General features: G+C 34.4%; 1 protein-coding gene across 6 annotated transcripts; it reads left to right on the top strand.

Moving 5' to 3' along the window:
• Positions 1–349: 349 nt before the first annotated feature.
• On the top strand, positions 350–21,925 carry HCF173 (high chlorophyll fluorescence phenotype 173). Of its 6 annotated transcripts, XM_028051497.2 has the most exons (14): positions 358–1,050; positions 1,247–1,459; positions 1,665–1,869; positions 5,237–5,312; positions 5,442–5,577; positions 5,690–5,794; positions 16,999–17,079; positions 19,235–19,324; positions 19,435–19,500; positions 20,649–20,705; positions 21,004–21,081; positions 21,159–21,206; positions 21,290–21,393; positions 21,650–21,925. In XM_028051497.2, exons 1-13 carry the CDS (start codon positions 517–519, stop codon positions 21,359–21,361), a joined length of 1,761 nt encoding a protein of 586 aa, XP_027907298.2. In that variant the 5' UTR covers positions 358–516; the 3' UTR covers positions 21,362–21,393; positions 21,650–21,925. The 6 variants fall into 6 exon arrangements, with proteins under 6 accessions (XP_085524405.1, XP_085524404.1, XP_085524403.1 ...); XM_085668276.1 differs by lacking the exon at positions 21,650–21,925 and having other exon boundaries at positions 17,002–17,079; positions 21,290–21,593; XM_085668275.1 differs by lacking the exon at positions 21,650–21,925 and having other exon boundaries at positions 21,290–21,593.
• The last annotated feature ends 1,664 nt before the right edge of the window (positions 21,926–23,589 follow it).

Raw genomic sequence — 23,589 nt, 5'->3', positions numbered from 1 at the left:
TGGTAATAGAAATATAATTGTTTAAGTTTCTTTATAATGTATCCCGTTAGCATAAGTTTTAGTTTTTAATAATTATCCTAAAAATATTAATTAAAAATAATAAACAAATAATTTTATTAAAAATAGGATGAAATACATCATCATATTTTCTTAAAAAATAAAACTGTAAGGCCACAGCATGGATTGAAGAATTTCTCAGATCCAGCCAGAGGAAAAGAGAGAAGTGGTGGACGACGTGGAAGCACTTAGTTCTCGATTTTCCCGGTATAATCCAATCCAAAATTGTGTGGTCAAAGTTATTCCTTCCCAGGTCTACGTGTCTGCCTTTTAACGTATTAACGCGAAGTCCAATTGCTAATGCTCATACAGAAGAAACACGGGCCACTCACATTTTCTGGTTCCAATGTAAGCCAAAACAAACTAGTTGGAGTCTTCTGGTACGCATGCACGCACTTTTAAAGCTTTTGTGGAAGCACATTCAACGGAGTTTGGTTTTTCAGCCGTAATAGCTAAATCATGAACGCCACAGCGTCGGCAACAGCAGCTAATAGCAGCTTTTACTCACAGACACAGTGCAGACTTTCCTCGGACATTCGAGGATCAATTCCTTTCTCAAAAATGAAACGTTTTCTGTTCTTCAATGACGTTCATCCACGGAAGTATCCTTTGATGCTAGTCCCCAGGGCTGCTGATCCAAATACAGGCAAGGACAGCGACGTGGGCGAAGACGAGGTACAAAAGCAGCAGCGCGTGATGCAACAACCACCCATGTCCCTTAGCCTGGATGACGTCAACCCTGTGGGTCTGGGTCGAAGATCGCGGCAGTTATTCGATGAAGTTTGGAGAAAGTTCTCGGGATTGGGTCAGATTTCTAGGACAATCCGCTCCGATGATCAGGAGGCTCTCGATGCCCTTCTCGTTCGCGAAGGACCCATGTGCGAGTTCGCAATCCCTGGCGCTCAGAATACTACTGTACTCGTTGTTGGTGCCACTAGCCGCATCGGTCGCATCGTTGTTCGAAAGCTCATGCTCAGGGGTTACTCTGTAAAGGTGCCCTGCCTTTACTCAGTACTCTATTTATAGTTCAGTTTATCATTATGGCCCTCGTTATTAAATAATAAACTAAACTAGACGAAACTCGTTCAACAATAAACAAACGAGGCAGTCAATTGTTGCTTGAAATGAAATGGCTGATCAATATAAACTGGTCTAAGATATTGATTTTATTTTTTTTTCTGTAATGAAGGCTTTGGTAAGGAAAGCAGATCAAGAGGTGGTAGACCTGCTTCCAAGGTCAGTAGAGATAGTTATTGGAGATGTTGGTGATCCCACCACTGTCAAAGCTGCCGTAGAAGGTTGCAACAAAATAATATATTGTGCCACTGCACGCTCTGCTATCACTGGGGATCTCTTCAGGGTTGATCATCGAGGAGTTTATAATCTAACCAAAGCATTTCAGGTTTGTCTCCACACTTTCTCTACACAGACATTAAAGAAAGAAAAGGAAAAACAGCGCGACTTTGTATTCCTGCCTTCGTGAAAGGAAAATTATAAAGTTAGAATCTAGACAAATCCCACTCTCATTTAGATATATAGAAATGCCTTTTAACGTATTAACACAGACCCACGCTGCCTGGTAAAAAATAAACTGGACTTAATTTCAGGATCACAATAACAAATTGGCACAATCACGGGCTGGGAAAAGCAGCAAAAGTAAGCTCTTGATTGCCAAATTCAAATCTGAATCTTCATTGCATGGATGGGACGTTCGTCAAGGAACTTACTTCCAAGATGTACTTGCCACAAAATATGATGGTGGTATGGATGCCAAGTTTGAGTTCACCGAGAATGGAGATGCTGTTTTTTCAGGTATATCTGGTGGATATTAATGAACCATACCAACAGGTTTACAATATTTGTTGCATATGATTGAGAACTCTGCATATTATTAGCTTTGTTAAATTGAATGACCCGTAGCTAAAACAACAGATTTTTGAAAGTCTGATTTTATGCTATTTTTTAGGATTTTGATTACAAGCTATAGGTGTAACAGAGTTTTAGGCATTTGCTCCTTAAATTATGCTTGTGAAGTTGCAGCTAGTCTTCTGCATATTTCTGTTTTCCTTTGTATAAATTCAGATGCATATCATTCAGTGGAATAGCCTGTGTCAATTCACAAAACATGCATGCATTGCTTTTATTTTAGCATCTTATAATTTTTTAATAATTAACAAAATGGCATTAGATATTTCCCTATCAAGTCATATGTCCCTATTTAATGTAATCAAATCATGTCTCTAACATAATCAAATTATATCTCTAACTCTCTCTGTCAAGTTAGAGCATATGTATCATATGAGACAAACTTGTTACAAATGACATTAATACAAGACTTGTGAGAGACCTAGTAATCATGTAGTCAACTGACAATGTAAATAATGACAAAGGTAGTAGATATTTCCTTGACATGAATTATCTTTGTCAAAGTGACCATCAATTTTCTATATGCTTGGTTGTTTCAATTCATAAATTTAGACACTTTCCTTCAAGTTGGAACATATATATCATATGAGTCAAGCTTGTTAAAATGGTTAGAGGGCATGACGATAAACAATAATTGCCTGCAAAACATCGTTAGTAAACAGTACTCACTAGAAAAACATTGGCGGTAAACAATACTTGCTGGAGAAACAATGGCATAAACAATACTCGCTCGCAGACCCTTGGTGGTAAAACAGCTGGCCAGACAAGAAATTGTGGGAAAGTTATAAATGATGAACAGTGTTGTAAATAGCATATTATTAGCATAAAAAATATTCTCAATATCACCAAAGCAATAAGGAAAAAATATCCTTAGAATCTTCCTATTCATTTCAATATATTTTTATTACTTTTTTAAAAGCTTTGGTTGTTACAAATAGACATGAGAATGTTATTGATGTAACTACTATAATAAAATAATTATTTATTTTCTTACATAGTTCAAGTTGGTATCAAAGTTCCCAATTTTAGGAGTCCTGTTTCTGCTCCCTTGTTAACTGCCGTCACCTCTGTTGTTAACCATTGTCATTGAGGTTAGTGGTGGGCCAGAAAGGTATGCTTGACCCATCACCGCCGTAGATAGGGTTGTCGAGACCTTTTGAGCACCCAAGGGGTGGCATCTCACTTGACTTTGATTTGGTTCTGCTGATCTTTTTTTGTTAAGAATCAAAGTGTGATAAGAGCTGAGTCTCTATTATCTCTTTGTTGTGTTTTTCAATGTCTAATATGGAAGCTTTTAGAGAGGAACATGATCATTTGAGAACAATGATTGAATCAATGACTAAATCCTATAGATCATATACCCTAACTATGAAAGATAAGAAAGGTAAGAGTACATTCAATACTATCGGCCCTCTCTCTCATGTTGTTTGGATTCTTGATTCAGTAGCAACTGATCACATGACTCTTTTACCATTGCTCTTCAATTCATATGTCAAGATGATCACAGGACAACTCATTAGAGTTGAAATGGTGATAATGTACCCATATGTGGATATGGGAATATTACTTTAGAATCATTTATTTTATTAAAAGATATTTTATATGTCCCACAACTAAACAATAGTCTTTTCTTTATACAAAAGCCTACAAAAGATTTGAACTCTTCAGTAACTTTTGTCTGTTCTTGTGTATTTGAGGTCCTTGTCATGAGGAAGATATTTTTAATTGCTAAGTAGCAGAATGATTTGTATATGACAAAAACAAAACAAATGTTATAAGCTAACAAGCAACATAAAAAAGGTGGACAAATTCCCAAATATGGCTTCATCCTAAAAGACTCTAGCATTCCTCCTTCAACCTTATAACATAACTATTCCCTCATTTGTTCACTACCAAGTCTTTTGAGTCTTTTAAATGTGATATTTGTTAATTGTCAAAACATCATCATGCATCTTATCCTGTATCGAGTAAAAAGAGTAATTTCTCATTTGACTTGATTCACTTTGATATTTGGGGACCTATTTTAGAATCTATTTCTTGAGCAAAATGTTTTGTTACTTTTATTGATGATTGTACTTGTGTCACATGGACACATGATAAAAAGTAAATTTGAGGTTTTCAATTTTTTTTTTAATTTTTGCTGTCTTGTCCAAATTCAATTTGGAAAAAATATCAAAAGAATTGTGTCTAATAATAGTACTGAATATGAATTGTCCAAATTTTTTTCTCGTGATGGTACTCTTCATCAACTAAGATGTGTTAACACTCCATAACAAAATGGAGTTTCAAAAAGGAAATATCATCATCTTCTAGAGGTGGTTAGAGCCCTACTTTTTCCGATTTCCTTTGCTAAAGCCTATTGGGGAGAAACTATGCTAATTGTAGCCTACCTCATCACTAGGTTACCCACTTGTATCTTAAATAACATTAATCTTTGAGTTTTTTTTTTTGTTATTTATTGCCTCTACTATAGTGTCAAATCTACCTTATCAAGTATTTGGATATTCTGCTTTTGTTCACTAATCACAATGAATTAGATCCTAGAGCTCTTAGTTGTTTATTTGTTGGTTATCATACTAAAGAAAAAGGATACAAATATTATCATACTAAGAGCCGTCATATCTATATCACTGTGGATGTCACCTTTCATAAAACATAATCCTTTTCTGTCATTGTTCACTAATCACAATGAATTAGATCCTAGAGCTCTTAGTTGTTTATTTGTTGGTTATCATACTAAAGAAAAAGGGTACAAATATTATCATACTAAGAGCCGTCATGTCTATATCACTGTGGATGTCACCTTTCATAAAACATAATCCTTTTCTGTCAGCATTATGCTTCAGGTGGGAGAAAGCACTTGAAGCAGAGGAGCTTTCCCTTTGTCATTACCATATTTATCTTTGCAGGATGCTCAAGATCCAAGTGATGATGCCACCAAAAATAGGATTGAACCAATCTACAATGAGGAAATAGAAAAATATGATTGTTTTTGTGCTATTGTTTAGAATTTTGTTATGTCTCTACATGTGACATGTTTAGGCATTTTTCCCATAAATTATGTTTACGTAGTGGTTAGTTTCTGCATATTTCCTTTTTTTCTGTCTAAATTTAGATGCTTGATATCATTCAATAAAATAGCCTTTATCAGTTCACAAAATATACATGCTCTGTTGTTTTTTGTTTTAGCTCCTTATATTTTTTGAGTAGCCAACAACTCTTACCCACTCACATATCTTCATATTGAGCTCAGGGTATGTATTCAATAGAGGTGGCTACGTGGAACTATCAAAAAAGCTTTCCCTACCATTAGGTTATACTCTTGACAGGTATGGAAAATTGGATAGATGACTGTTGTGGATAAGATAACCATCCAAAATTTTCTGTATAATTTTACTTTGCTAAAATTTGGAAGTTCTAAGTGCATTCACGCGTAATTAGTTTATCTATAATGATAGGTATGAGGGTCTGGTTCTCTCTGTTGGTGGCAATGGAAGATCTTATGTATTGATTCTAGAAGCTGGTCCTTCAGCAGATCCAAGTCAGAGTAGATTGTATTTTGCAAGAATTAGTACAAAAGTGGGATTTTGTAGGGTAAGAATCATTTTCCTTTTAACAAATTATGATTCTCATTTCTCACTATCCCGCTTTGAAATTCCATCACTTTTAGAAACTTTCATGTCTCCTGTCTGTATTACTATGACAGGTTAGAGTACCATTTTCGTCGTTCCGTCCAGTGAAACCAGATGATCCAGTGTTAGATCCTTTTCTTGTACATACTTTGACAATACGCTTTGAGCCAAGAAGACAGGTTGAGTTCCTTACGGTTTTTCATTCACTTTCTTGAACTTAGCTTCTATTTTAGGACCTCGTATCTGTCTTTTTAATATAATTTCCATTTTATCAATATAATTCCCCAGCATTTTATCCTCCTTTCTTTTCCTAATAGCATCAAAAATAGGTCTAAAGAAGAAACAATCTCAAAATTGCAGAAATTCTATGCTCATGACTGAAATCTAGAGAAATAACTGTTGCAACATTTCTATGCAATCAAAGGTTATGGTAGTTTCCAAATTCTTATAATGCGATGTTATTTATTTTTGTTGTCCAACTATTAATGTTATATCCAAGTCAGTTTTTTATTATTATTTAATTTTGTACTAACAGTGCATTTCATTTTATTGTTTAGTTGTTTGTAGTTGTTGACAGTTACAAAACAGTGTAACCTCCTAGTAACTACGAACAACTGAAAATAAAGAGAATAAAGTAGTCATGAAATGACACTGCTAGTAAACAATAAAATAATAGTAAAAAACTGACTTAGATATAACATTAATACGACTGAAAACCTGAACTATAGAAGGAATTATACATTCCAAAATTATTCAGGGAAGAACTGTGTGGAGGGGCTCATTAATAATGGAACCCAAATTTTTAAGTCGTTAAAGATAAACCTTCCGAAATGATCAATTATTATAAGAAAAGGAAAACTATTTAAATTTCTCCCATTTAAAGCTTTTTAAATCATCTATGCTATTGTTAGTGAAAAACCAACACGGCAAGTGCACCGGTTGCACATAGCAAGTAATAAGTATTTTTATCGTTCTCTCCCAAGGGACTTGTGCAACGCATGACAACTCTCGCAATTCACAACTCAATTAGACACAAAGTTCACACAAACACAATGAAAACTCTTTTTGTATTTTATGATACAGTTGGTGTGCAATAAGAAATAAACATAGTGTATTTACAATTTGTCAAGATTAGACTTCAACCATTTCATTCTCATGCATTCTAAATTATCCCAATTCCATATTCATGTTAAAATCAATTCGTAAGAATACTTAAATCCTATTCCTAGAGCCTTTGAGCCTATAATTACTCATCAAGTTTCAATTTCTTGAATCCTCAACAAGTGAAATCATGCATTAGTTTCAAGAATCTAAGATTACTAATGAACCAAGTTCTATTCCTAGATGCAAGCATCCATTAGGTATTTAATTTCAAATCTAGGTTCTAAAGATGTTTCCCAACACCTCAAGAACCACAAACAAGCCATGGGTGATTAAACCACAACAAGCATTAAGCATAGAAATCAAATACTAACATGAATTGGAAAAGCATAAAATTAACAACACAATTTTACACAAGAATTCAATGTTTTACATCTAATCTCAACAAATAGAAATTGCTCTCTATGGTGGAGAACCTAGGGTTTTACAAAATTGAAGAATAGGGAAGAAATTGGAACCATAAAGTAGAAACAATCCCTCTCCCAAGGTTCTTGAATACTGCTTCATGCTCTAATTGTGCCTCCCATTCGCATCTACGCCTCCAATTTTGTAGCCCATCATCCTCTCCAACCCAAAAGAGGTAAAACCTCCATGGATGAAGAAGGAGACTCAAGAAGGAGAAGGGAGAGTTTCCCAACACCCCTAATAGCCTCCAAGAGTCTCTCCCAAGCACCCAAGGTGTTTCTATTCGTAAAAAAAATGAGGAATCCCCTAATACTCTCATAGAAACATGATTAAATAACCATATTCGCATATTGGGGTCGATATTCTCGCCCAGCGGCTTCACACTCGCCCAGCGAGGCCTAAAATCGACGTTCTCAGACATGTAACTCGTTGGGCGAGCCATATTTTCGCCCAACGACCGAAATACTACAGTTCTGGTCTGTCATTTTCGCCCAGCGAGCCACCAGCTCGCCCAGCGAGTGACCCTGGCGCCCAATGGTCGCTTTTTGGCCTTCCAAGGGTGGTCCAAGGCACTGTATACATATATGTGAGTCCTTTCTCCATGTTTGTAGTGCTGGACTTGATCTCGGTGCCCCTCGACATGATTATTTGTGTAAAAATCAATCTTTCATGTCCAATCATGCTTCCTTGAGTTTTAGCTTGTTTTCCTCCACCAGAATTGCTTTCTATTGTTTTATTTCACACACTCATAATAGAGATTAGAAGTAAAAAAACATAAAACAACTAAAATACGAAACAATGCAAAAACAACATAAACTAGAGGATTAAACAAGATAAAAGTTAGGTATGAGTTGATTTTATTCACAAAACTTAACATCAGTAAAAGGTAAAAAACAACGTTATTAGCTATATGACCCAAGACTTTAGGAGTTAGATAACAAATGCATGAAGTTAAATACATTCAGAAACAAAAAAACGTAAATTAAAGCTAAGAGGGAGTCTATGACTCTGTCTTTTCAATTCTGTATGAGATTGTGATCATACTTGAAAGAATTAATATGAAACAAACAAGATTTTTATTCAAACTGATTCATTTGTGTGAAAGTAATGAAAAACTAGGCCTAAGGTTAATTCCCTCTATGTAGAACATACACATAGGGTTGTATATTTATAATGAAGAATAATACAGGGAAATATGGCAAATACACATAAATGTGGTAAATATAAGATATTGTGACTAACAATATCTTAGAATTTGAAATAGTACACTAGTATCTGCATATAGAGAACTCTAACCCTATAGTAATAATTATAAAAACATCTCTAGAACCTTCTACCAACTTCTAACAACCTGTAGTAGAACATTTAATATCCTACTAACATACTCCCTCTCAAGCTGGTGAATGGATATCTATCATTTCCAGCTTGCATGTGAGATCATGAAATAGCTCAGTAGGAAGACCTTTTTGTGACCAAATATGTTAAATGATGCCCAGGTGGAACATACGAAGTACTGATAAGACCACTATCCAATTTTTCTTTAATAAAGTGTTGATCTATCTTTGTGTTTTGCCCTATCATGCTGAACTGGATTGTGAGCAATGCTAGAAGCTGACTTATTATCACAATAAAGAGTCATTGGTTCTTCATATGCCACTTTAAGATCATTTAGAATAATTTGTAACCATAACAATTCACACACCCTATGTGCCATAGCTCGGAATTTAACCTCTGCACTAGACCTTGCAACAACATTTTGTTTCTTACATCTCGAAGTTACCAATTTTACACCCAAGAACATGCAATATCTTGAGTTTTCCTATCTATAATAGATGCTGCATAATTTGCATTAGTATACACTTTCATTTTTAATTTTTCATTCCTCTTGAAAAATAATCCCCTTCCCGGACTTTACTTCAAATATTGAAAGATTTTGTATACAACTTGTAAATGTCTCTCCCTGGGATCATGCATGAATTGACTAACTATACTCACAACATATGCCATTTGAGGTCTAGTGTGAGCTAAGTGAGCTTCCCAACAAGTCTTTGATATTGGATTTTATTCACAATATGCCTTCATCTCTCCAAGTTCTATGGTTTTGTTCAATAGGAACTCTTTTGTCTTACAATCAATCTTGCCTATTTCTTTGAGAAGATTAGGAACATAGTTTCTTTGGGATTTAAAGCTACCTTTCTTTGACTAAGCAACTTCTATCTCAAGGAAGTACTTTAATTTTCCAAAGGAATAAGTTCCCAAGTGCCTCTAGAATGTAAATTGATCATCTTCTCTACCATTACATGCCACCATCCGGGACCAGCCATGGCTTCTCCCGTAGTCTTAAGAACAGTGTTATCAATATCGGATAACGGAAAATATCGGCAAGCAAAAAATCCGTTATAAAGTTATAACGGAAATCATATCGGGTTATAGCGAAAAGTATAATTTTTGAAAAAATAATTATAGAGAAAGAAGAGAAGTAGAAAAAAATTTGAAAAAAAAGGAGTTGACAGTGGCGGCAGGCGGCAGTGGCTGACTGTGGCAGCCGGAGGCAGGCGGCGGTGGCTGATTGTGACGGTAGGCGACAGGCGGCAGTGGCTGACAATGGTGGGCAGCAGCAACTGGTGGTGGCAGTTGTGGCTCTTAGTTGCAGTAACTAAGGCCAAAGTTGAAAGAATAAGAGAAGAGATGTTTTAATGGATATTTAACTGCATTAGTAATATTTTACTGCAGTAACTGGTAAAAGAATAAGAAAAGGGCCACAGTAAAATATAAAAGAAAAAGAGAGGAGGGGTTTTGGACTTAGGTTAGGTCAAATAATGTTAGTGGGCCTGACCCAAATTAAACCTCAGTAAAACTGATGGAGTAAAACGCATAGAAGGATGAAATTAGGGTTTATTTGTGGCAGCCACCGCCTATCTCATCTCCCACACTACTCATCTCTTCTCAGACACGGTAGCTGCAGTATCTCTTCCACTTTGCTACTGCTTGTCTCTTTCTTCAGTTCTCTTTTTTCGCCATTACCGTTTCGCCACCGCCAGCCGCCATGCGAAAAGCGGCCGCCACGAGCCGCCACAGGAAACCCGCTTCGCCTCCGTCATGTTGTGGCGGTAGGTCGGGAAACCGCAACCGATTTCCGCCATGGTGCCGCCATGGCCGAAATTTGATAACATTGCTTAAGAATAGACACAAAATCCAAAGAAGATATTAAGGAGAAAAAGGATCGATACAAACAATCATAATTAATGGAAAACGATAAAGATGGTTAGAATTACAAGAGGAACGAATACATTTCCGTATTGCGATAGAGATTTCGGGTGTAGGAGGTGTGGGTGGATGGAACAGGAGATGATGCTTGAAGATTGTTTGAGTGATTCATATTAAGTTTATAAGAATAATTAATTTGTTATTCAATCTCATTACATACATTTGATGTTAGTGTGTATAAATATAATTGATTATGTCTTTAATAGATTATTCTATACATGTAACACCTAGCTGTTAGGGATCCTCAATTACTCCATGTAAATAGGAAATCTCCTATAATCACAGACAAGTCATTCTGAAATACAATCTTGAGTATTGGATTGAAGTATGTTTTCACATACCGTGATATTGTGACATGGTATCAGAGCCTGGTTTGGTGTATACAAGACGTCATCTTCCTTCTGGTACCCTTCCTGATTCTGCTCCGACACTTGATTCTGTCCCTCCGCCGGCACTTGATCCTGTCACCTTTGTTCTACCTCTTCGTCGGTCCACTCGATCATCAAAACCTCCTGATTGGTATGGCTTCTTTACACCTATTTCTTTATTCACTACATTGTCGTCTATTTCTATTCCTTCTAGTTATACCCAGGCTATGGAACATGACTGTTGGAAAAAGGCAATGCAAGAAGAACTACAAGCACTTCAAGAAAATCACACATGGGATATTGTGTCTTGTCCTCCCACGGTAAAACCTATTGGAAGTAAATGGGTGTTCTCTATCAAACTTCGATCTGATGGCTCTTTAGATCGCTATAAAGCTCGACTGGTCGCTCTTGGTAATAGACAAGAGTATGGGATTGATTATGAGGAGACATTCGCTCCTGTTGCTAAGATGACTACAATTCGGACTATCCTTGCTATTGCTGCTTCTCAATCTTGGCCATTGCATCAAATGGATGTGAAGAATGCTTTTCTTCACGGTGATCTCAAAGAAGAAATCTATATGAAACTTCCTTCTGGTATGCTTCCTTCTTCCTCTTCTGATGTTTGTAAACTTCGACGTTCCTTGTATGGGCTTAAACAGGCTCCTCGGGCTTGGTTTGAGAAGTTTCGTACTACTCTGCTTAAGTTCTCCTTTACGCAGAGTCAATATGACTATTCTCTCTTCTTTCACAAGTCTACTGTCGGTATCGTTCTCCTGTTGGTTTATGTGGATGATCTCATTATTACGGGAACTGATCATGAGTTAATTATTAAGTTGCAAACTGCGCTCCATGCAACATTTCGCATGAAAGATCTTGGACAACTCACATATTTTCTGGGATTGGAGGTTCATCATCGATCCAATGGCATTTTTTTAAACCAACAAAAGTATATTCAAGATTTAATCAAATTGGCGGGTTTAGTTGGAACTACTTCAGTTGATACTCCTATGGAAGTAAATGTCAAGTACAGGAAAGATGAAGGAGATCTCTTGCCTGATCCCACTCTCTATCGGCGTCTGGTAGGCAGTCTTATTTATCTCACCACTACTAGACCTGACATTTCGTATGCTGTTCACCAGGTCAGCCAATTTATGTCTTCTCCTCGTCATCTTCATTTTGCTGCGGTTCGTCGTATTATCCGCTATCTTAAAGGTTCATCTGCACGTGGGTTGTTCTTTCCCAAAGCCTCATCTTTACAGCTTATGGCCTATAGTGATGCTGATTGGGCAGGATGTCCGGATACTCGTAGGTCTACTACTGGTTGGTGTATGTTTCTTGGTGATGCCTTAATTTCTTGGAAATGTAAGAAGCAAGATCGTGTTTCTAAATCTTCTACTGAGGCTGAATATCGTTCAATGTCAGCTGCTTGTGCTGAAGTTATATGGTTACGTAGTCTTTTGGACCAGCTTGGGTTTTCCCAACCTACCTCTACACCTCTTCATGCAGACAATACAAGTGCTATTCAGATTGCTGCAAATCCAGTGTTCCATGAACGTACCAAGCATATTGAAGTGGATTGTCATTATATTCGAGAGGCCTTGACCAACAATGTCATCTCTCTTCCTTACATCTCTATTGATTTTCAAGTTGCAGATATCTTTACCAAAGCTATGACTCGACAGCGCAATCAGTTTCTTGTTGGCAAATTGTTGCTGGTTGATTTACCAGCATCAATTTGAGGGGGGATGTTAGTGTGTATAAATATAATTGATTATGTCTTTAATAGATTATTCTATACATGTAACACCTAGTTGTTAGGGATCCTCAATTACTCCATGTAAATAGGAAATCTCCTATAATCCCTCCCCCTTTATTGAATATTAATGTAAAGATATTCTGCAGTGCCTATTTAAGAAAAGGGTGTTGCAGAATCACAGACAAGTCATTCTGAAATACAATCTTGAGTATTGGATTGAAGTATGTTTTCACATACTGTGATATTGTGACATTTGATATATACATACATTCATTAAATAAATTTGGAAATAAGTACTGCCTATTTTAGGAAACAAATCCCTAAGATTGTGGGATTAATATAGTAGTAATAAACATAATTAAAAACAATAGGAATCAAATCTAAAACATATTAAAATATTTCAACACTCCCTCTAAAGCTGGTGAATAATTGTTTTTCCATTCCCAACTTAGATATAATTCTCTCGATGTTACTGCTCTTTAGTCCCTAGGTATGTCTGCAATCTGCTTTGAGTACACATATGGGGTGCAAACCAAGCCACTATCAAGCTTTTCGCAATTTGCCTTGAGTACACACATATTAAGGGCAAACACTATCAAGCTTTTCTTTGATAAAATGTTTGTCCACTTCTATGTGTTTAGTTTTATCATGTTGTAGAGGGTTGTGAGCTATCCTGATTAGATTTATTGTCACAATATAATCTCATATGTCCATCCCATTTTATTTTTAAGTTTTCCAGTATAATCTTCAACCCTAACAGCTCATATATTCTTCGAGCCATTGTTCGAAATTCTGCTTCGGCACTACCACACTTTGCTTTTTATTCTTCCAAATTAGTAGCTTTCCACCGAGGAAGGTGCAATATCCAATAATTGACCTCTTATCCATAACTGAACCTGCATAATCAGCATCAATATATGTCTCAAGATTAACATTCTTGTTTTTTTGAACAAAATTCCTCTTCCTATTATCCCTTTTAAATATTAGACAAGTCTAAGAGCAGCTTGTAAATGTAATTCTTTTGGTTGATGCATGAATGGACTGGCTAGACTCATAGCAAAAGCTATATCTGGTCTAGTGTGAGATAGATAAATAAGTCTCCCCTACAATTTGCCATTGATGGGGAACTAGGGAATGCTACAGAAAGAGGCATCAATTTGCTTCCATTGAGCTTGACCAGTGCTGGAAATATCTTTGGCTTGTTTGGTTATGTGGCTGTCATGACCTTGACCTTGAAACCACAACTGGTAGCAACAGTCCAAGAACAGTAGTTACTTGTTGGATCAATTTTTCACATGGAATCCGCGGAACAATGCTAAAAGTCATTGAGATGTAGAATTTGAATAGGAGTTGTTGAAAGCCATGTGGAATAAACCAAAACAATGTGCCTGGATGTGGGAAAGGAGGCAAGGGATGTGCTGTTAGGTGAATTGTGTTCGAAGAAAGGGAAAAATGACAATCTGTTATGGGTGAGTGAAACGAGGCTTGGTGGTTGCTGAGGGCAGTTTTAGTAGCATGGTCACCGGAGGAAAAGAGTACAGTGGTCGCAGGGTACTTTTCACCTGATAGGAAACGAAAGGGATTAGAAAACTAAAACTATTGATACCATGTAAGGATTATTTGAATGTTATGTCAAAGTAAGTTATTTGATGAAGAATACCTTATGAATTCAAAAAGGATTGAAACTAAGAAGACACGTTCACGACCATTGTTAGTTCGTGAAATTTTAGTAGACGCGCCGAATTTATTTTGAATTTCACGTAAAGAAAAATAAAAATAATTTTTCATTAAAAATAGTCAAGTACATAAGAAAAAATCGTCACCAAGAGTAGCAAAGTAAGGAAAACCCAAAGTTGAACTTACATCGCTAGGACCCAAATACTTAAATGAACCAAGTCAAAAGGGAAGGATGTATTTTATTAACTTGAGCACTATAGGTATGACAATTGTGTTTTTCCAAACGGACAAGCCTCACATTGTGAAGATGAATTGTAAGAAAAACCTGGAACCATAAGACACATTATAGTAATACAACAAATTCTTGCTAATAATCAAGGATCAATGACCCTAATTTCCTGGAATCTGTATCAGCTAATTATTAACAAATCTGTAAGAGCTAATGACCAATTACATTCTAACAATAATAAAGCAGAGAAGACCCCTGTAAGTGCAAACGAGGGTGGTAAAATGAGAGGGATGAAACAGTGCCTATAGTTCATAACCTGCTGTGATTACGCTAACAGCAAATAATGGAATTCTGCTATGAATTCTCTGAACAGAAAACATAAGTTTACTGAAATGAAAAAGATGATTACAAGAGCTTTTGAGGTTGCCTGTTTATAGGAAGCTGAGACTATTCATATTACAATAATAGATGGGCCTTACTAAAAGCCCAATCAATAAGCTAAGAAGTCTCTATAACAACAGATGAAAAAAATTTAAAGTAGAAGCAAAACTGCTTAGTAATTCTACTATACTCCATCGGGAGCGTATTTTAAGTTCAAAGAGGAGGTAATAGGGGAAATAATACGTTTTCTTAAATCTGGGTTGCACAATGCAACCTGCTGGGTCCTAGGATTCAAAACCAGGCTGCAACCTTGTATGAGCTCGAGTATACAACTCATCATTCTCCATACAAGAAATAAATAAGCCAATTCCTGTGCAGTATTATGATAGAACTGCTTATTAAGAACTGAAAATACAAGTTAAAAATCTTTATTGCTTTACTCCAATACTGCACCTACCAAAGTAGTAGGTATAGAAGTGGCATTGAATGTTACAAGTAATTCCCTCCTCTGACTCTTCACAACTCTCCGACTTTTCCTCTTTTCAAAAGAACTGCCACCCCAATCCTAACCCTGGATTATTTATAATAGTCCATTACAGTTGGCACACCCCCTTATTTATTAGACTTAAATATACATTTGGTCCCTATTTTTGTTAAAATTATTCAATTTAGTCCCTATTTTCGTTGTTTGTTCAATTTGGTCCTCATTTTTGTAAAATCGCATTCAATCGAGTCCTTTTGGCAAACGGTGTTAAAATTGTTAACGGAATAGTGACACAGTGGAACTGTTTGGGTTACGTGTCAAATTTTTGGCAGTGACGTTGGCACAGTGAAGTTGGCACAGTGAAGTTGGCACAGTGAAATTTTATGGCCATTGTAGGTTTAAAAGTCAGTGAAATTGATTTGGGGAAGAAATTAGGGTTTGAGAGGTTTCAAGCAAAATTGTGTCCAGCAAGAAACTTGTGCACAATCCAGTTGGTGATTCAGAATTCGTGTTTGAGAGGTATGTCTCCTCTTGCTTGACAATCTCCAAGCGCAATCTCGAAGCTTCAATCACAAATCACTCTCCAAGCGCAAATTTCCCTCTTCGCGAATCCTAATTGATGAACAAGAAACTCCACCACCCAAGAACCCTAATTTTCCCCTTTCTCACCAACCCTAATTTTTCCCTATCTCTCGACCTCTCGAATGCCCAATTTCAATTTTTCACTCAACGAACTCTCGAACTCTCAAATACCCAATTTCCTCTCGAACTCTCGCTACAGTAAACCCTCAATTCAAATTTTTTAATTTTTTTAACTTTACCATGTTTTATCTTTTTACGTAATTCAAACTTTGTTCTCCAATTTCTTTTCAACGAAAACACTGTGCCAACGTGTGCGATCATATATTCAAAATTTTGACACGTAACCCAAACAGTTCCACCGTGTCACTGTTCCGTTAACAATTTTAACACTGTTTGGCAAAAGGATTCGATTGAATGCGATTTTACAAAAATGAGGACCAAATTGAACAAACAACGAAAATAGGGACCAAATTGAATAATTTTAACAAAAATAGAGACCAAATGTATATTTAAGCCTATTTATTGCGTCTCTTATAGACTATACCAAACCTACCATATTAATTCTAGCTATTTTCGCGGAGAGAAGTTTCTAGAAAATTTAAATCAATTTGTACTTCCAATAAAAATAATTCATAAGGCATTTATCTTAAACAAAATTTTTCTCACTTTCTAATATAGGCTCATTTCATTGGCGGCTTGGTAACAGCATCTTGCTTACGGACCTTCCAAAATTAAGAACATAAATATACAAGAATTTCTTATAAGCTCCTTTAAGCCATGAAATTCCTTCATTTACGCGAGACTTATAATTTTGGGGATTCCACTAATAGACAAATTGGATAAGAACCTGACTCCCACAGTGGAACTCTTACTTCTTGTCCAAGAGAGGCTTCTCGCATAAATCCATTCCTAACATCTGATCAGTGATTGTGAAAAGAGAATAGTATCATGTACATTTTCTAATGGCTATCATCTTCCTTTCCTGTTAAATACCTTATATTTTAAACTTGTATTTTTATTTTTCAATAGTGTATAATTGAAGTGTCCTGATCCTTAATTCATTTTTGTTTCAGAAGCCTGTTGAAGTAAACACAACAACGAAACAGGATTTAAGAAGTTTTAAGCTTATATTGGAATATATTAAAGCCTTGCCTGTAAGTTCTTCAATGCAATTTCATTTTATCGTGGAATAAACTACAATGTTATCATATACTTCTCTAATGTTCATTGTTTATGTTTTGTAAAGCAATAATTCAATTGAAGATATAGGAGTAATTCCCCCTGTGTTGAAAATACATATAGGGTACTGTATTTATAATAAAAAAAATATGGGTTAAGCCCAAAACAAAAATAATGATAGGCAAAGATAATATGAAAAGAGATAAGATAAGATATCTAACTTCTTAAGAAGTAGATTTTAAGTCTAACTCAACTTCACAAAACCGTCTTGTAAAGTGAAGTTTACACTTATTTATATACTATAAATTGATCGTATCTCTAGTTGATGTAAGACTTCCAACAATTACAACGAGACTAGTTAGATGAGTGAGGGTCAATTAGTTTTTCCCTTTCTATTTCTACTTGAGATAATAAATTACAATATCCTGTCAATGTTGTGGAATATGGACTGTAAAGAGCAAAATTTGTTTATTTTATAAGAATATTTATTTTTCTATTTTGTAAGGCATAGTTGTTGTTACGAAAGTAAAAATCTTTTACGAACTATGGCTATTTTAGGAGAGATCATTGAAGTATTTTTTGTTGAGCTACACAAATGTCCGTTCACAAAAACATTACATTCTAGAAGTCCAATTTTGGGCTAAGTGGGAGTGTTAATATCCCACCCTGGCTGATTATATGGCTTAAGTAATTCTCCTTCTTTAACTAGCTTCTGGATTTGAATTAAACCCAAAAGGAATAAATTTGAGCACAAAACAAGTGGTGCCTTACAGAATATAATATACAAGCCATTTATGTCTTAGCCTAATAGTTAAGTCTTTTGGGTGAAGACACTCAAATTGTTCTTATATCATATTTCGAACATCATATTGCTCTTTGAAATTTACTTTTTTCCATTCACTAGTCTTTCTTTCCACTTCTCTCTCTCTCTCTCTCTCTCTCTCTCTCTCTCTCTCTCTCTCTCTCTCACACACACACACACACACACACACACACTATTTCTTTGTCACAATTGTTTCTCTATTCATTGGAAGGTGATATACATAAATTTTTTCTTCTAATGCTTTTCAACTTAAACTACTTGGTTATTAAGATAAAAAAATGAATAAAGAAAAGAAAAATGTGTATTGAATATCAGAGATTTTACAAGTGATGAGTTCCTGTTTACAACTAGATATATAGCTCCTGTTTAAGAATTAACAACTTGGGCCAATCTTTGTTAAGACAAACTCTTTTCATCTTATATAGTATTTAACTTTGTCTTTTCTACTCAATGTGGGACTTTGATTCACACTTGAATTATTCCCAACAATCTCCTCTCAAGGGTGAGGTTTTCTTTTTCCATATGATATATTTTCCCTCAGGTGTATGGTGACCCTTTTTTCTTATGGTTATGTTGTCAACCACCTGAACCATCGGCATACAGTAACCTTTTTTGTTATGGTTATGTTGTCAATCACCTCGAATCATCAGCATTTGACACTATTTTTAACTCAAAACCTTAAGACATTGGGATTATGAGTCTTTCATCTTATATAATATTTAACTGTTTTTTCTACCCAATGTGAGACTCTAACTCACACTTGGATTATTCTCAACACTATGCTATAATTACTTACTCTAAGAAACTATTCTCTTTAGCGACCGAGCACTATCACATCAAAAAGCGGAGACCAAACAACTTTTAGGTTGTCAAACACATGTCTAAAGAGGGAGGAGGCGGGCACCCTAAGTTGACGACCCTACCCACCAATGGACTAAAGGGGGCAAGCGAACAGGAACCAACCAAGTACCCAAACCGCTTGATTGACCCCTTCATACATACTTGATTCATTAGGGACAGGGATGACACCAATCATCAAATAAGTGCGAGTATAATTGGACTCTGTGAACAGTATTGTAGGCATACAATCTTGCATTACTCTTTTTGCAGATCATGCTCTGCTTGTTGCCAACAATGTGAAAAAAGAAAACGTAAAAGACTACTTTTTCTTTTAAATTAGAAACAAATTTTTTTATTGCATCACTATAAAAGCCTACTTAACAAGGCATCGAGATGATTTATGTTTTGCTATAATGTTACAGGAACTTAACACTCTAATGTAAAATCTCCGTGTGAATGTATTGCAGACTGGGCAAGAAACTGATTTTGTCTTAGTTTCATGTTCTGGACTAGGAATTGAGCCTTCCAGACGGGACCAGGTTCTTAAAGCCAAGAGGGTTGGTTTAATTTATTTGTTTTATTTTGTTTCTTTTACTTAGTTGAAAGTTGCTACTTCTCCTTTCTATTTTTCGGTCATGTCTAATCATGTTAATGTTGAATTCTCTAGGCTGGCGAAGATTCCCTAAGAAGATCTGGCCTCGGATACACAATAGTTCGTCCTGGTCCATTGCAGGTAAAGTTTCCATTATTACTCGCAGATATGTAATTGATTTAGTTATAGAAATAAGTGTTCCTGTTACACAAATGAGTATTTACCAAAATTTCATATTGAGTAATATGAAGAATGGAAAAGTAGGAAGCTATAATAAAAAATAAGAGTTGATTTGAATGTTGTCACCATAACTCAGAAGTCTCCTAGTGTATGAAGAACTTGGGTAGCTGTGACATATGAGGGTTTTCAATTTTTTCAATAAAAATTGTATAAGAAGCTTGTAATTTGTCCAAACAAATTGTATTAGAAAGTTTGTTATTTTGTCTAAAAAATTGTATGAAAAAGTTTGTATGCACCAATCTTGGATGCCCACCCAAAGTGAGTGTACCTACAATGATGGGTTATAAACTTATAAGGTTTACTAGTGATATTAAAAAAAAAAAGGTTGATATGCAAGTAGGCCCCTGATCTTTTAAAAGAATATTAGTTAAGTCCCTGCACAAAATATTGTAGTTAAGTCCTTCGTGTTCTACAATATTGGGTTGTGCTATAGTTAGTTTATAGCGACCTAAAATAAATAACAATGTGTTGTTGTTTTATTAACTCCAGGAACAATTATAGACATTGTAGAAGATCAAGGATCGAATTACAAATTTTTAGTTCAGGGGCCTGCCCAATCAAAAGTTTCCAAGTTGTATTAAACAAAAATAATTGTCTTTCTCAGATCCTTAATTAAATAGGTGTTAGTGGTTTGTATGTAATACTGTCTCCCAAATACTGATTATGTTATCAAAATGTAGCCACTACCATTGAGATACTATATCCCAAACACTGATTAGTGTTAGGGTCATTTTTAAGAGCCGCATTGCAGCAGGCTAGTATATGTTGTATTTCATACATTTGATGTCTAATCAATGTCAAGGCAATATTTTAGGCTTTATGTATACCCTAAATCCTAAAATGAAGCTTGTGTTAAAGTTAGGCTATGGAAGGTTTTTAAGAGACATGACTTGACTGCTACATTCCAGTATAATTATTCAGTATAGTAAATTATCAGTGCCTCTCGACAGCTGAATGTAATATTGTGTGTCACTGTGCTTCGCATTCTGTTTGTAGAAACAATTTGGTGTTCTTCTCTTGTCAACTAACTTTCAGTTTTTTTCTGACAGGAAGAACCTGGAGGGCAGCGTGCGCTAATATTTGATCAAGGAAACAGAATATCTCAGGTTAGTCTATTCTATTCCGTGCTAAAGGAGAGTAGCAACACACTTATTACACTCTTTTTTATTAGTTTGAAAATAAGAAATGAGGCACGTGTTTAGTGGGACCCCAGGTGAATTTCACCCAATAAAGAGACAGTGAATGAGAAGGGAAGTCTCAGAGGGTTGCAATCAGATACACATGCCATTTTTTAAAGTCTTCTCTTTCGATCTTTATGTGCTTTACTTATTGTATTTCATATGCCCATAAATTTTGTATTAAATGACGATCAGTATAACGCCAGTTACTAAACTTGATTTTCAGGGCATCAGCTGTGCTGATGTAGCTGATATATGTGTAAAAGCACTGCATGATACAACTGCAAGAAACAAAAGTTTTGATGTGAGTAAACCCTGTTTCATTTCAAGATTGAACTTTGATCCTAAATGAAACTAAACCTCTTCAACCTTATTCTGTAGGTATGTTACGAGTATATTGCTGAAGATGGAAGGGAGCTTTATGAGCTGGTATGGGAATAATGATTGATCGCATTTTTCTTAAGAGAAAAAATATGATGAAAATAAACTGGTTACTTTATGTGTCTGCTTAGGTTGCACACTTGCCCGACAAAGCAAATAACTACTTGACACCAGCACTTTCGGTCTTAGAGAAGAATACCTGATGATCCCTTGTTCGGACAGATACTTTGCAGAAGTAAGATTTCATAAATTTGCTACCTATGTTCTTCTGCTTCTACATGACTTCCCTGATTTATTTATGTAACTATTTTTTCTGTATATATATTCTTGTATAACCCAAAACAACGAGATGAGAAATTAAATATGTCTATAAATTCTTCTTTGAAATTGAAACCATACAATAAATATACTGATTTCACTTTTAGACTCTTTAAATTGAGTTTTAATTTGTGTGTTTATTTTAAAAGTGGTAACTTTTGGTTTTTTGCTAGGATACATTAACGGGATGGTTAATTCTCAAGCATGGAAAACATGATTCGTTGAAATTATGAAAATCGGGTATCATGATTTCAAGACCTGGTTGGTTATGCATATATATAGAGACTAAAAAAATTTCCGATATAAGGTTTGAAAATAATCGTTTTGAATATAGAGGTTTCTTTCTCATCTCGTAAATTTTAGTGAAATAACTTCACAACACAATTTTCTTTTTGTGATAAATTATGTTAGCATAAATATGAAGTCTTGACATTCTTATTGGCTTGACATCTTACAGCGATTTAATTATCTGCCCTTGATAGTTTCGTCACAAGATTTGTAATCCAAAATCAATTAAATCTTATTGATTTCCGAAAATCAGCCCAACATTTAATTATCATTAAATTTATTGCATTCTAAAATCAATAAAAAAATGGAATCATAGAATTAACCAAAAAAACCTGTCCATGATACTAATAGAAATATTGAATTTATTTTAGTTAAAATTATGCATACTAAATGACAAAAGGAAAAATACCTTAATCGAATTTCGAGAATTTTTCTTTCAAAACGTATGAAAGTCTTACACTTGTATCACGTCAAGACCGACCTTTGATGTGTCAATCTTCAATAGTAAAAAATTGTAATATTAATATGATAAAAATAACTTTCAAAGAGATTTTGGATTTTGAAACTGCTCCTTTGTTTTTAAAAAAGAAACAGAGCCAAAGAGTGTACTTTTTATGTTAAGTCTTATATATATATATATATATATATATATATATATATATATATATATATATATATATATATATATATATATATATATATATATATATATATATATATATATATATATATAAGTTTTAATGTCATCTTATGAAAAATATAAAAAAAATTCACATAATGTTTTTCTTTTTATTTTAAAATCTTTTTCTAGATTTGTTGCTTTTAGTAACAAATCAGATATTAATAAATAAATTTATTTGCTTATTAATTTATTGACTAAGTTTTACTCGATCATTTTATAGATTTTCATATTTTATATTAATTATACTTTTAGTGTTAATAAAGTATATAGTAATATTTTACTTAAAAAATATTAATTAATTAAAATTAAAGTTTTTAATTTAATCAATAATATTTTACTCGTCCAACTAAGATTAGAAGTGTGATCCCATATATTCGTTACTAAATCGATAATAAATTAACCTTTTAATTTATTAATGAAGATTGGTGTCTATCAATACTTCTTAACACTCAAATAGTATAAAATATCTTTTACTTTAGAACCACTCAAAGATTAATATAATATTTCATTCCATCACGACATTTATGTTAAGTTATGTTAATTCTATGGTATAACTCTCAAATTTCAATAAGTTAAGACATGTAAATGACTTAAAAAACTCTTTTCTCCTTTCATTTATAATACTCTGACCAAGGTTTTTATTTATATAAAGTTCAAACTCATTATCAAAAGTTGATAGACTCTTTATTGATTAATCATTAATCCCACAAAAATTTAATCATACTCAATAATCATTAAACTAACATCACAAAACATTAGATGTCCAATATCAAAGTGCAATAAATAACTTGTTAATTTTATGATAAAATTCAAGTGTAAGGAAATTATATATTTTTTCAAAAGAATTTTCCATTGACAATTCAAAGATAATATTAACATTAGGAATTCTCCTTTAGTCTCTTCAATGGTCATATCTCTATATATACCATTTATATGTGTAATTAAAAAAAATGAGATCTTTTAATCTTTATCTTATAAATACCACTACTCATATTAATCTATCAGAATTAATGATGTTTATCCTCAATAATCCTATGATCAAGAATAATTTAAATTAAAATTATATATGACTTATTTCTCATTATTATAATCGTTATTATAATAATAAGTTTTTAACTTTAACCAAAGATATTATCGAGTTCA

Source organism: Vigna unguiculata, chromosome 10, assembly GCF_037176805.1.
Source record: "Vigna unguiculata cultivar grain cowpea cultivar isolate G323 ecotype 2 chromosome 10, ASM3717680v1, whole genome shotgun sequence".
NCBI lineage: Eukaryota > Viridiplantae > Streptophyta > Magnoliopsida > Fabales > Fabaceae > Vigna > Vigna unguiculata.
The sequence above is the reverse complement of the archived record's forward strand: the minus strand, read 5'-3'. Positions and strand labels throughout refer to the sequence as shown.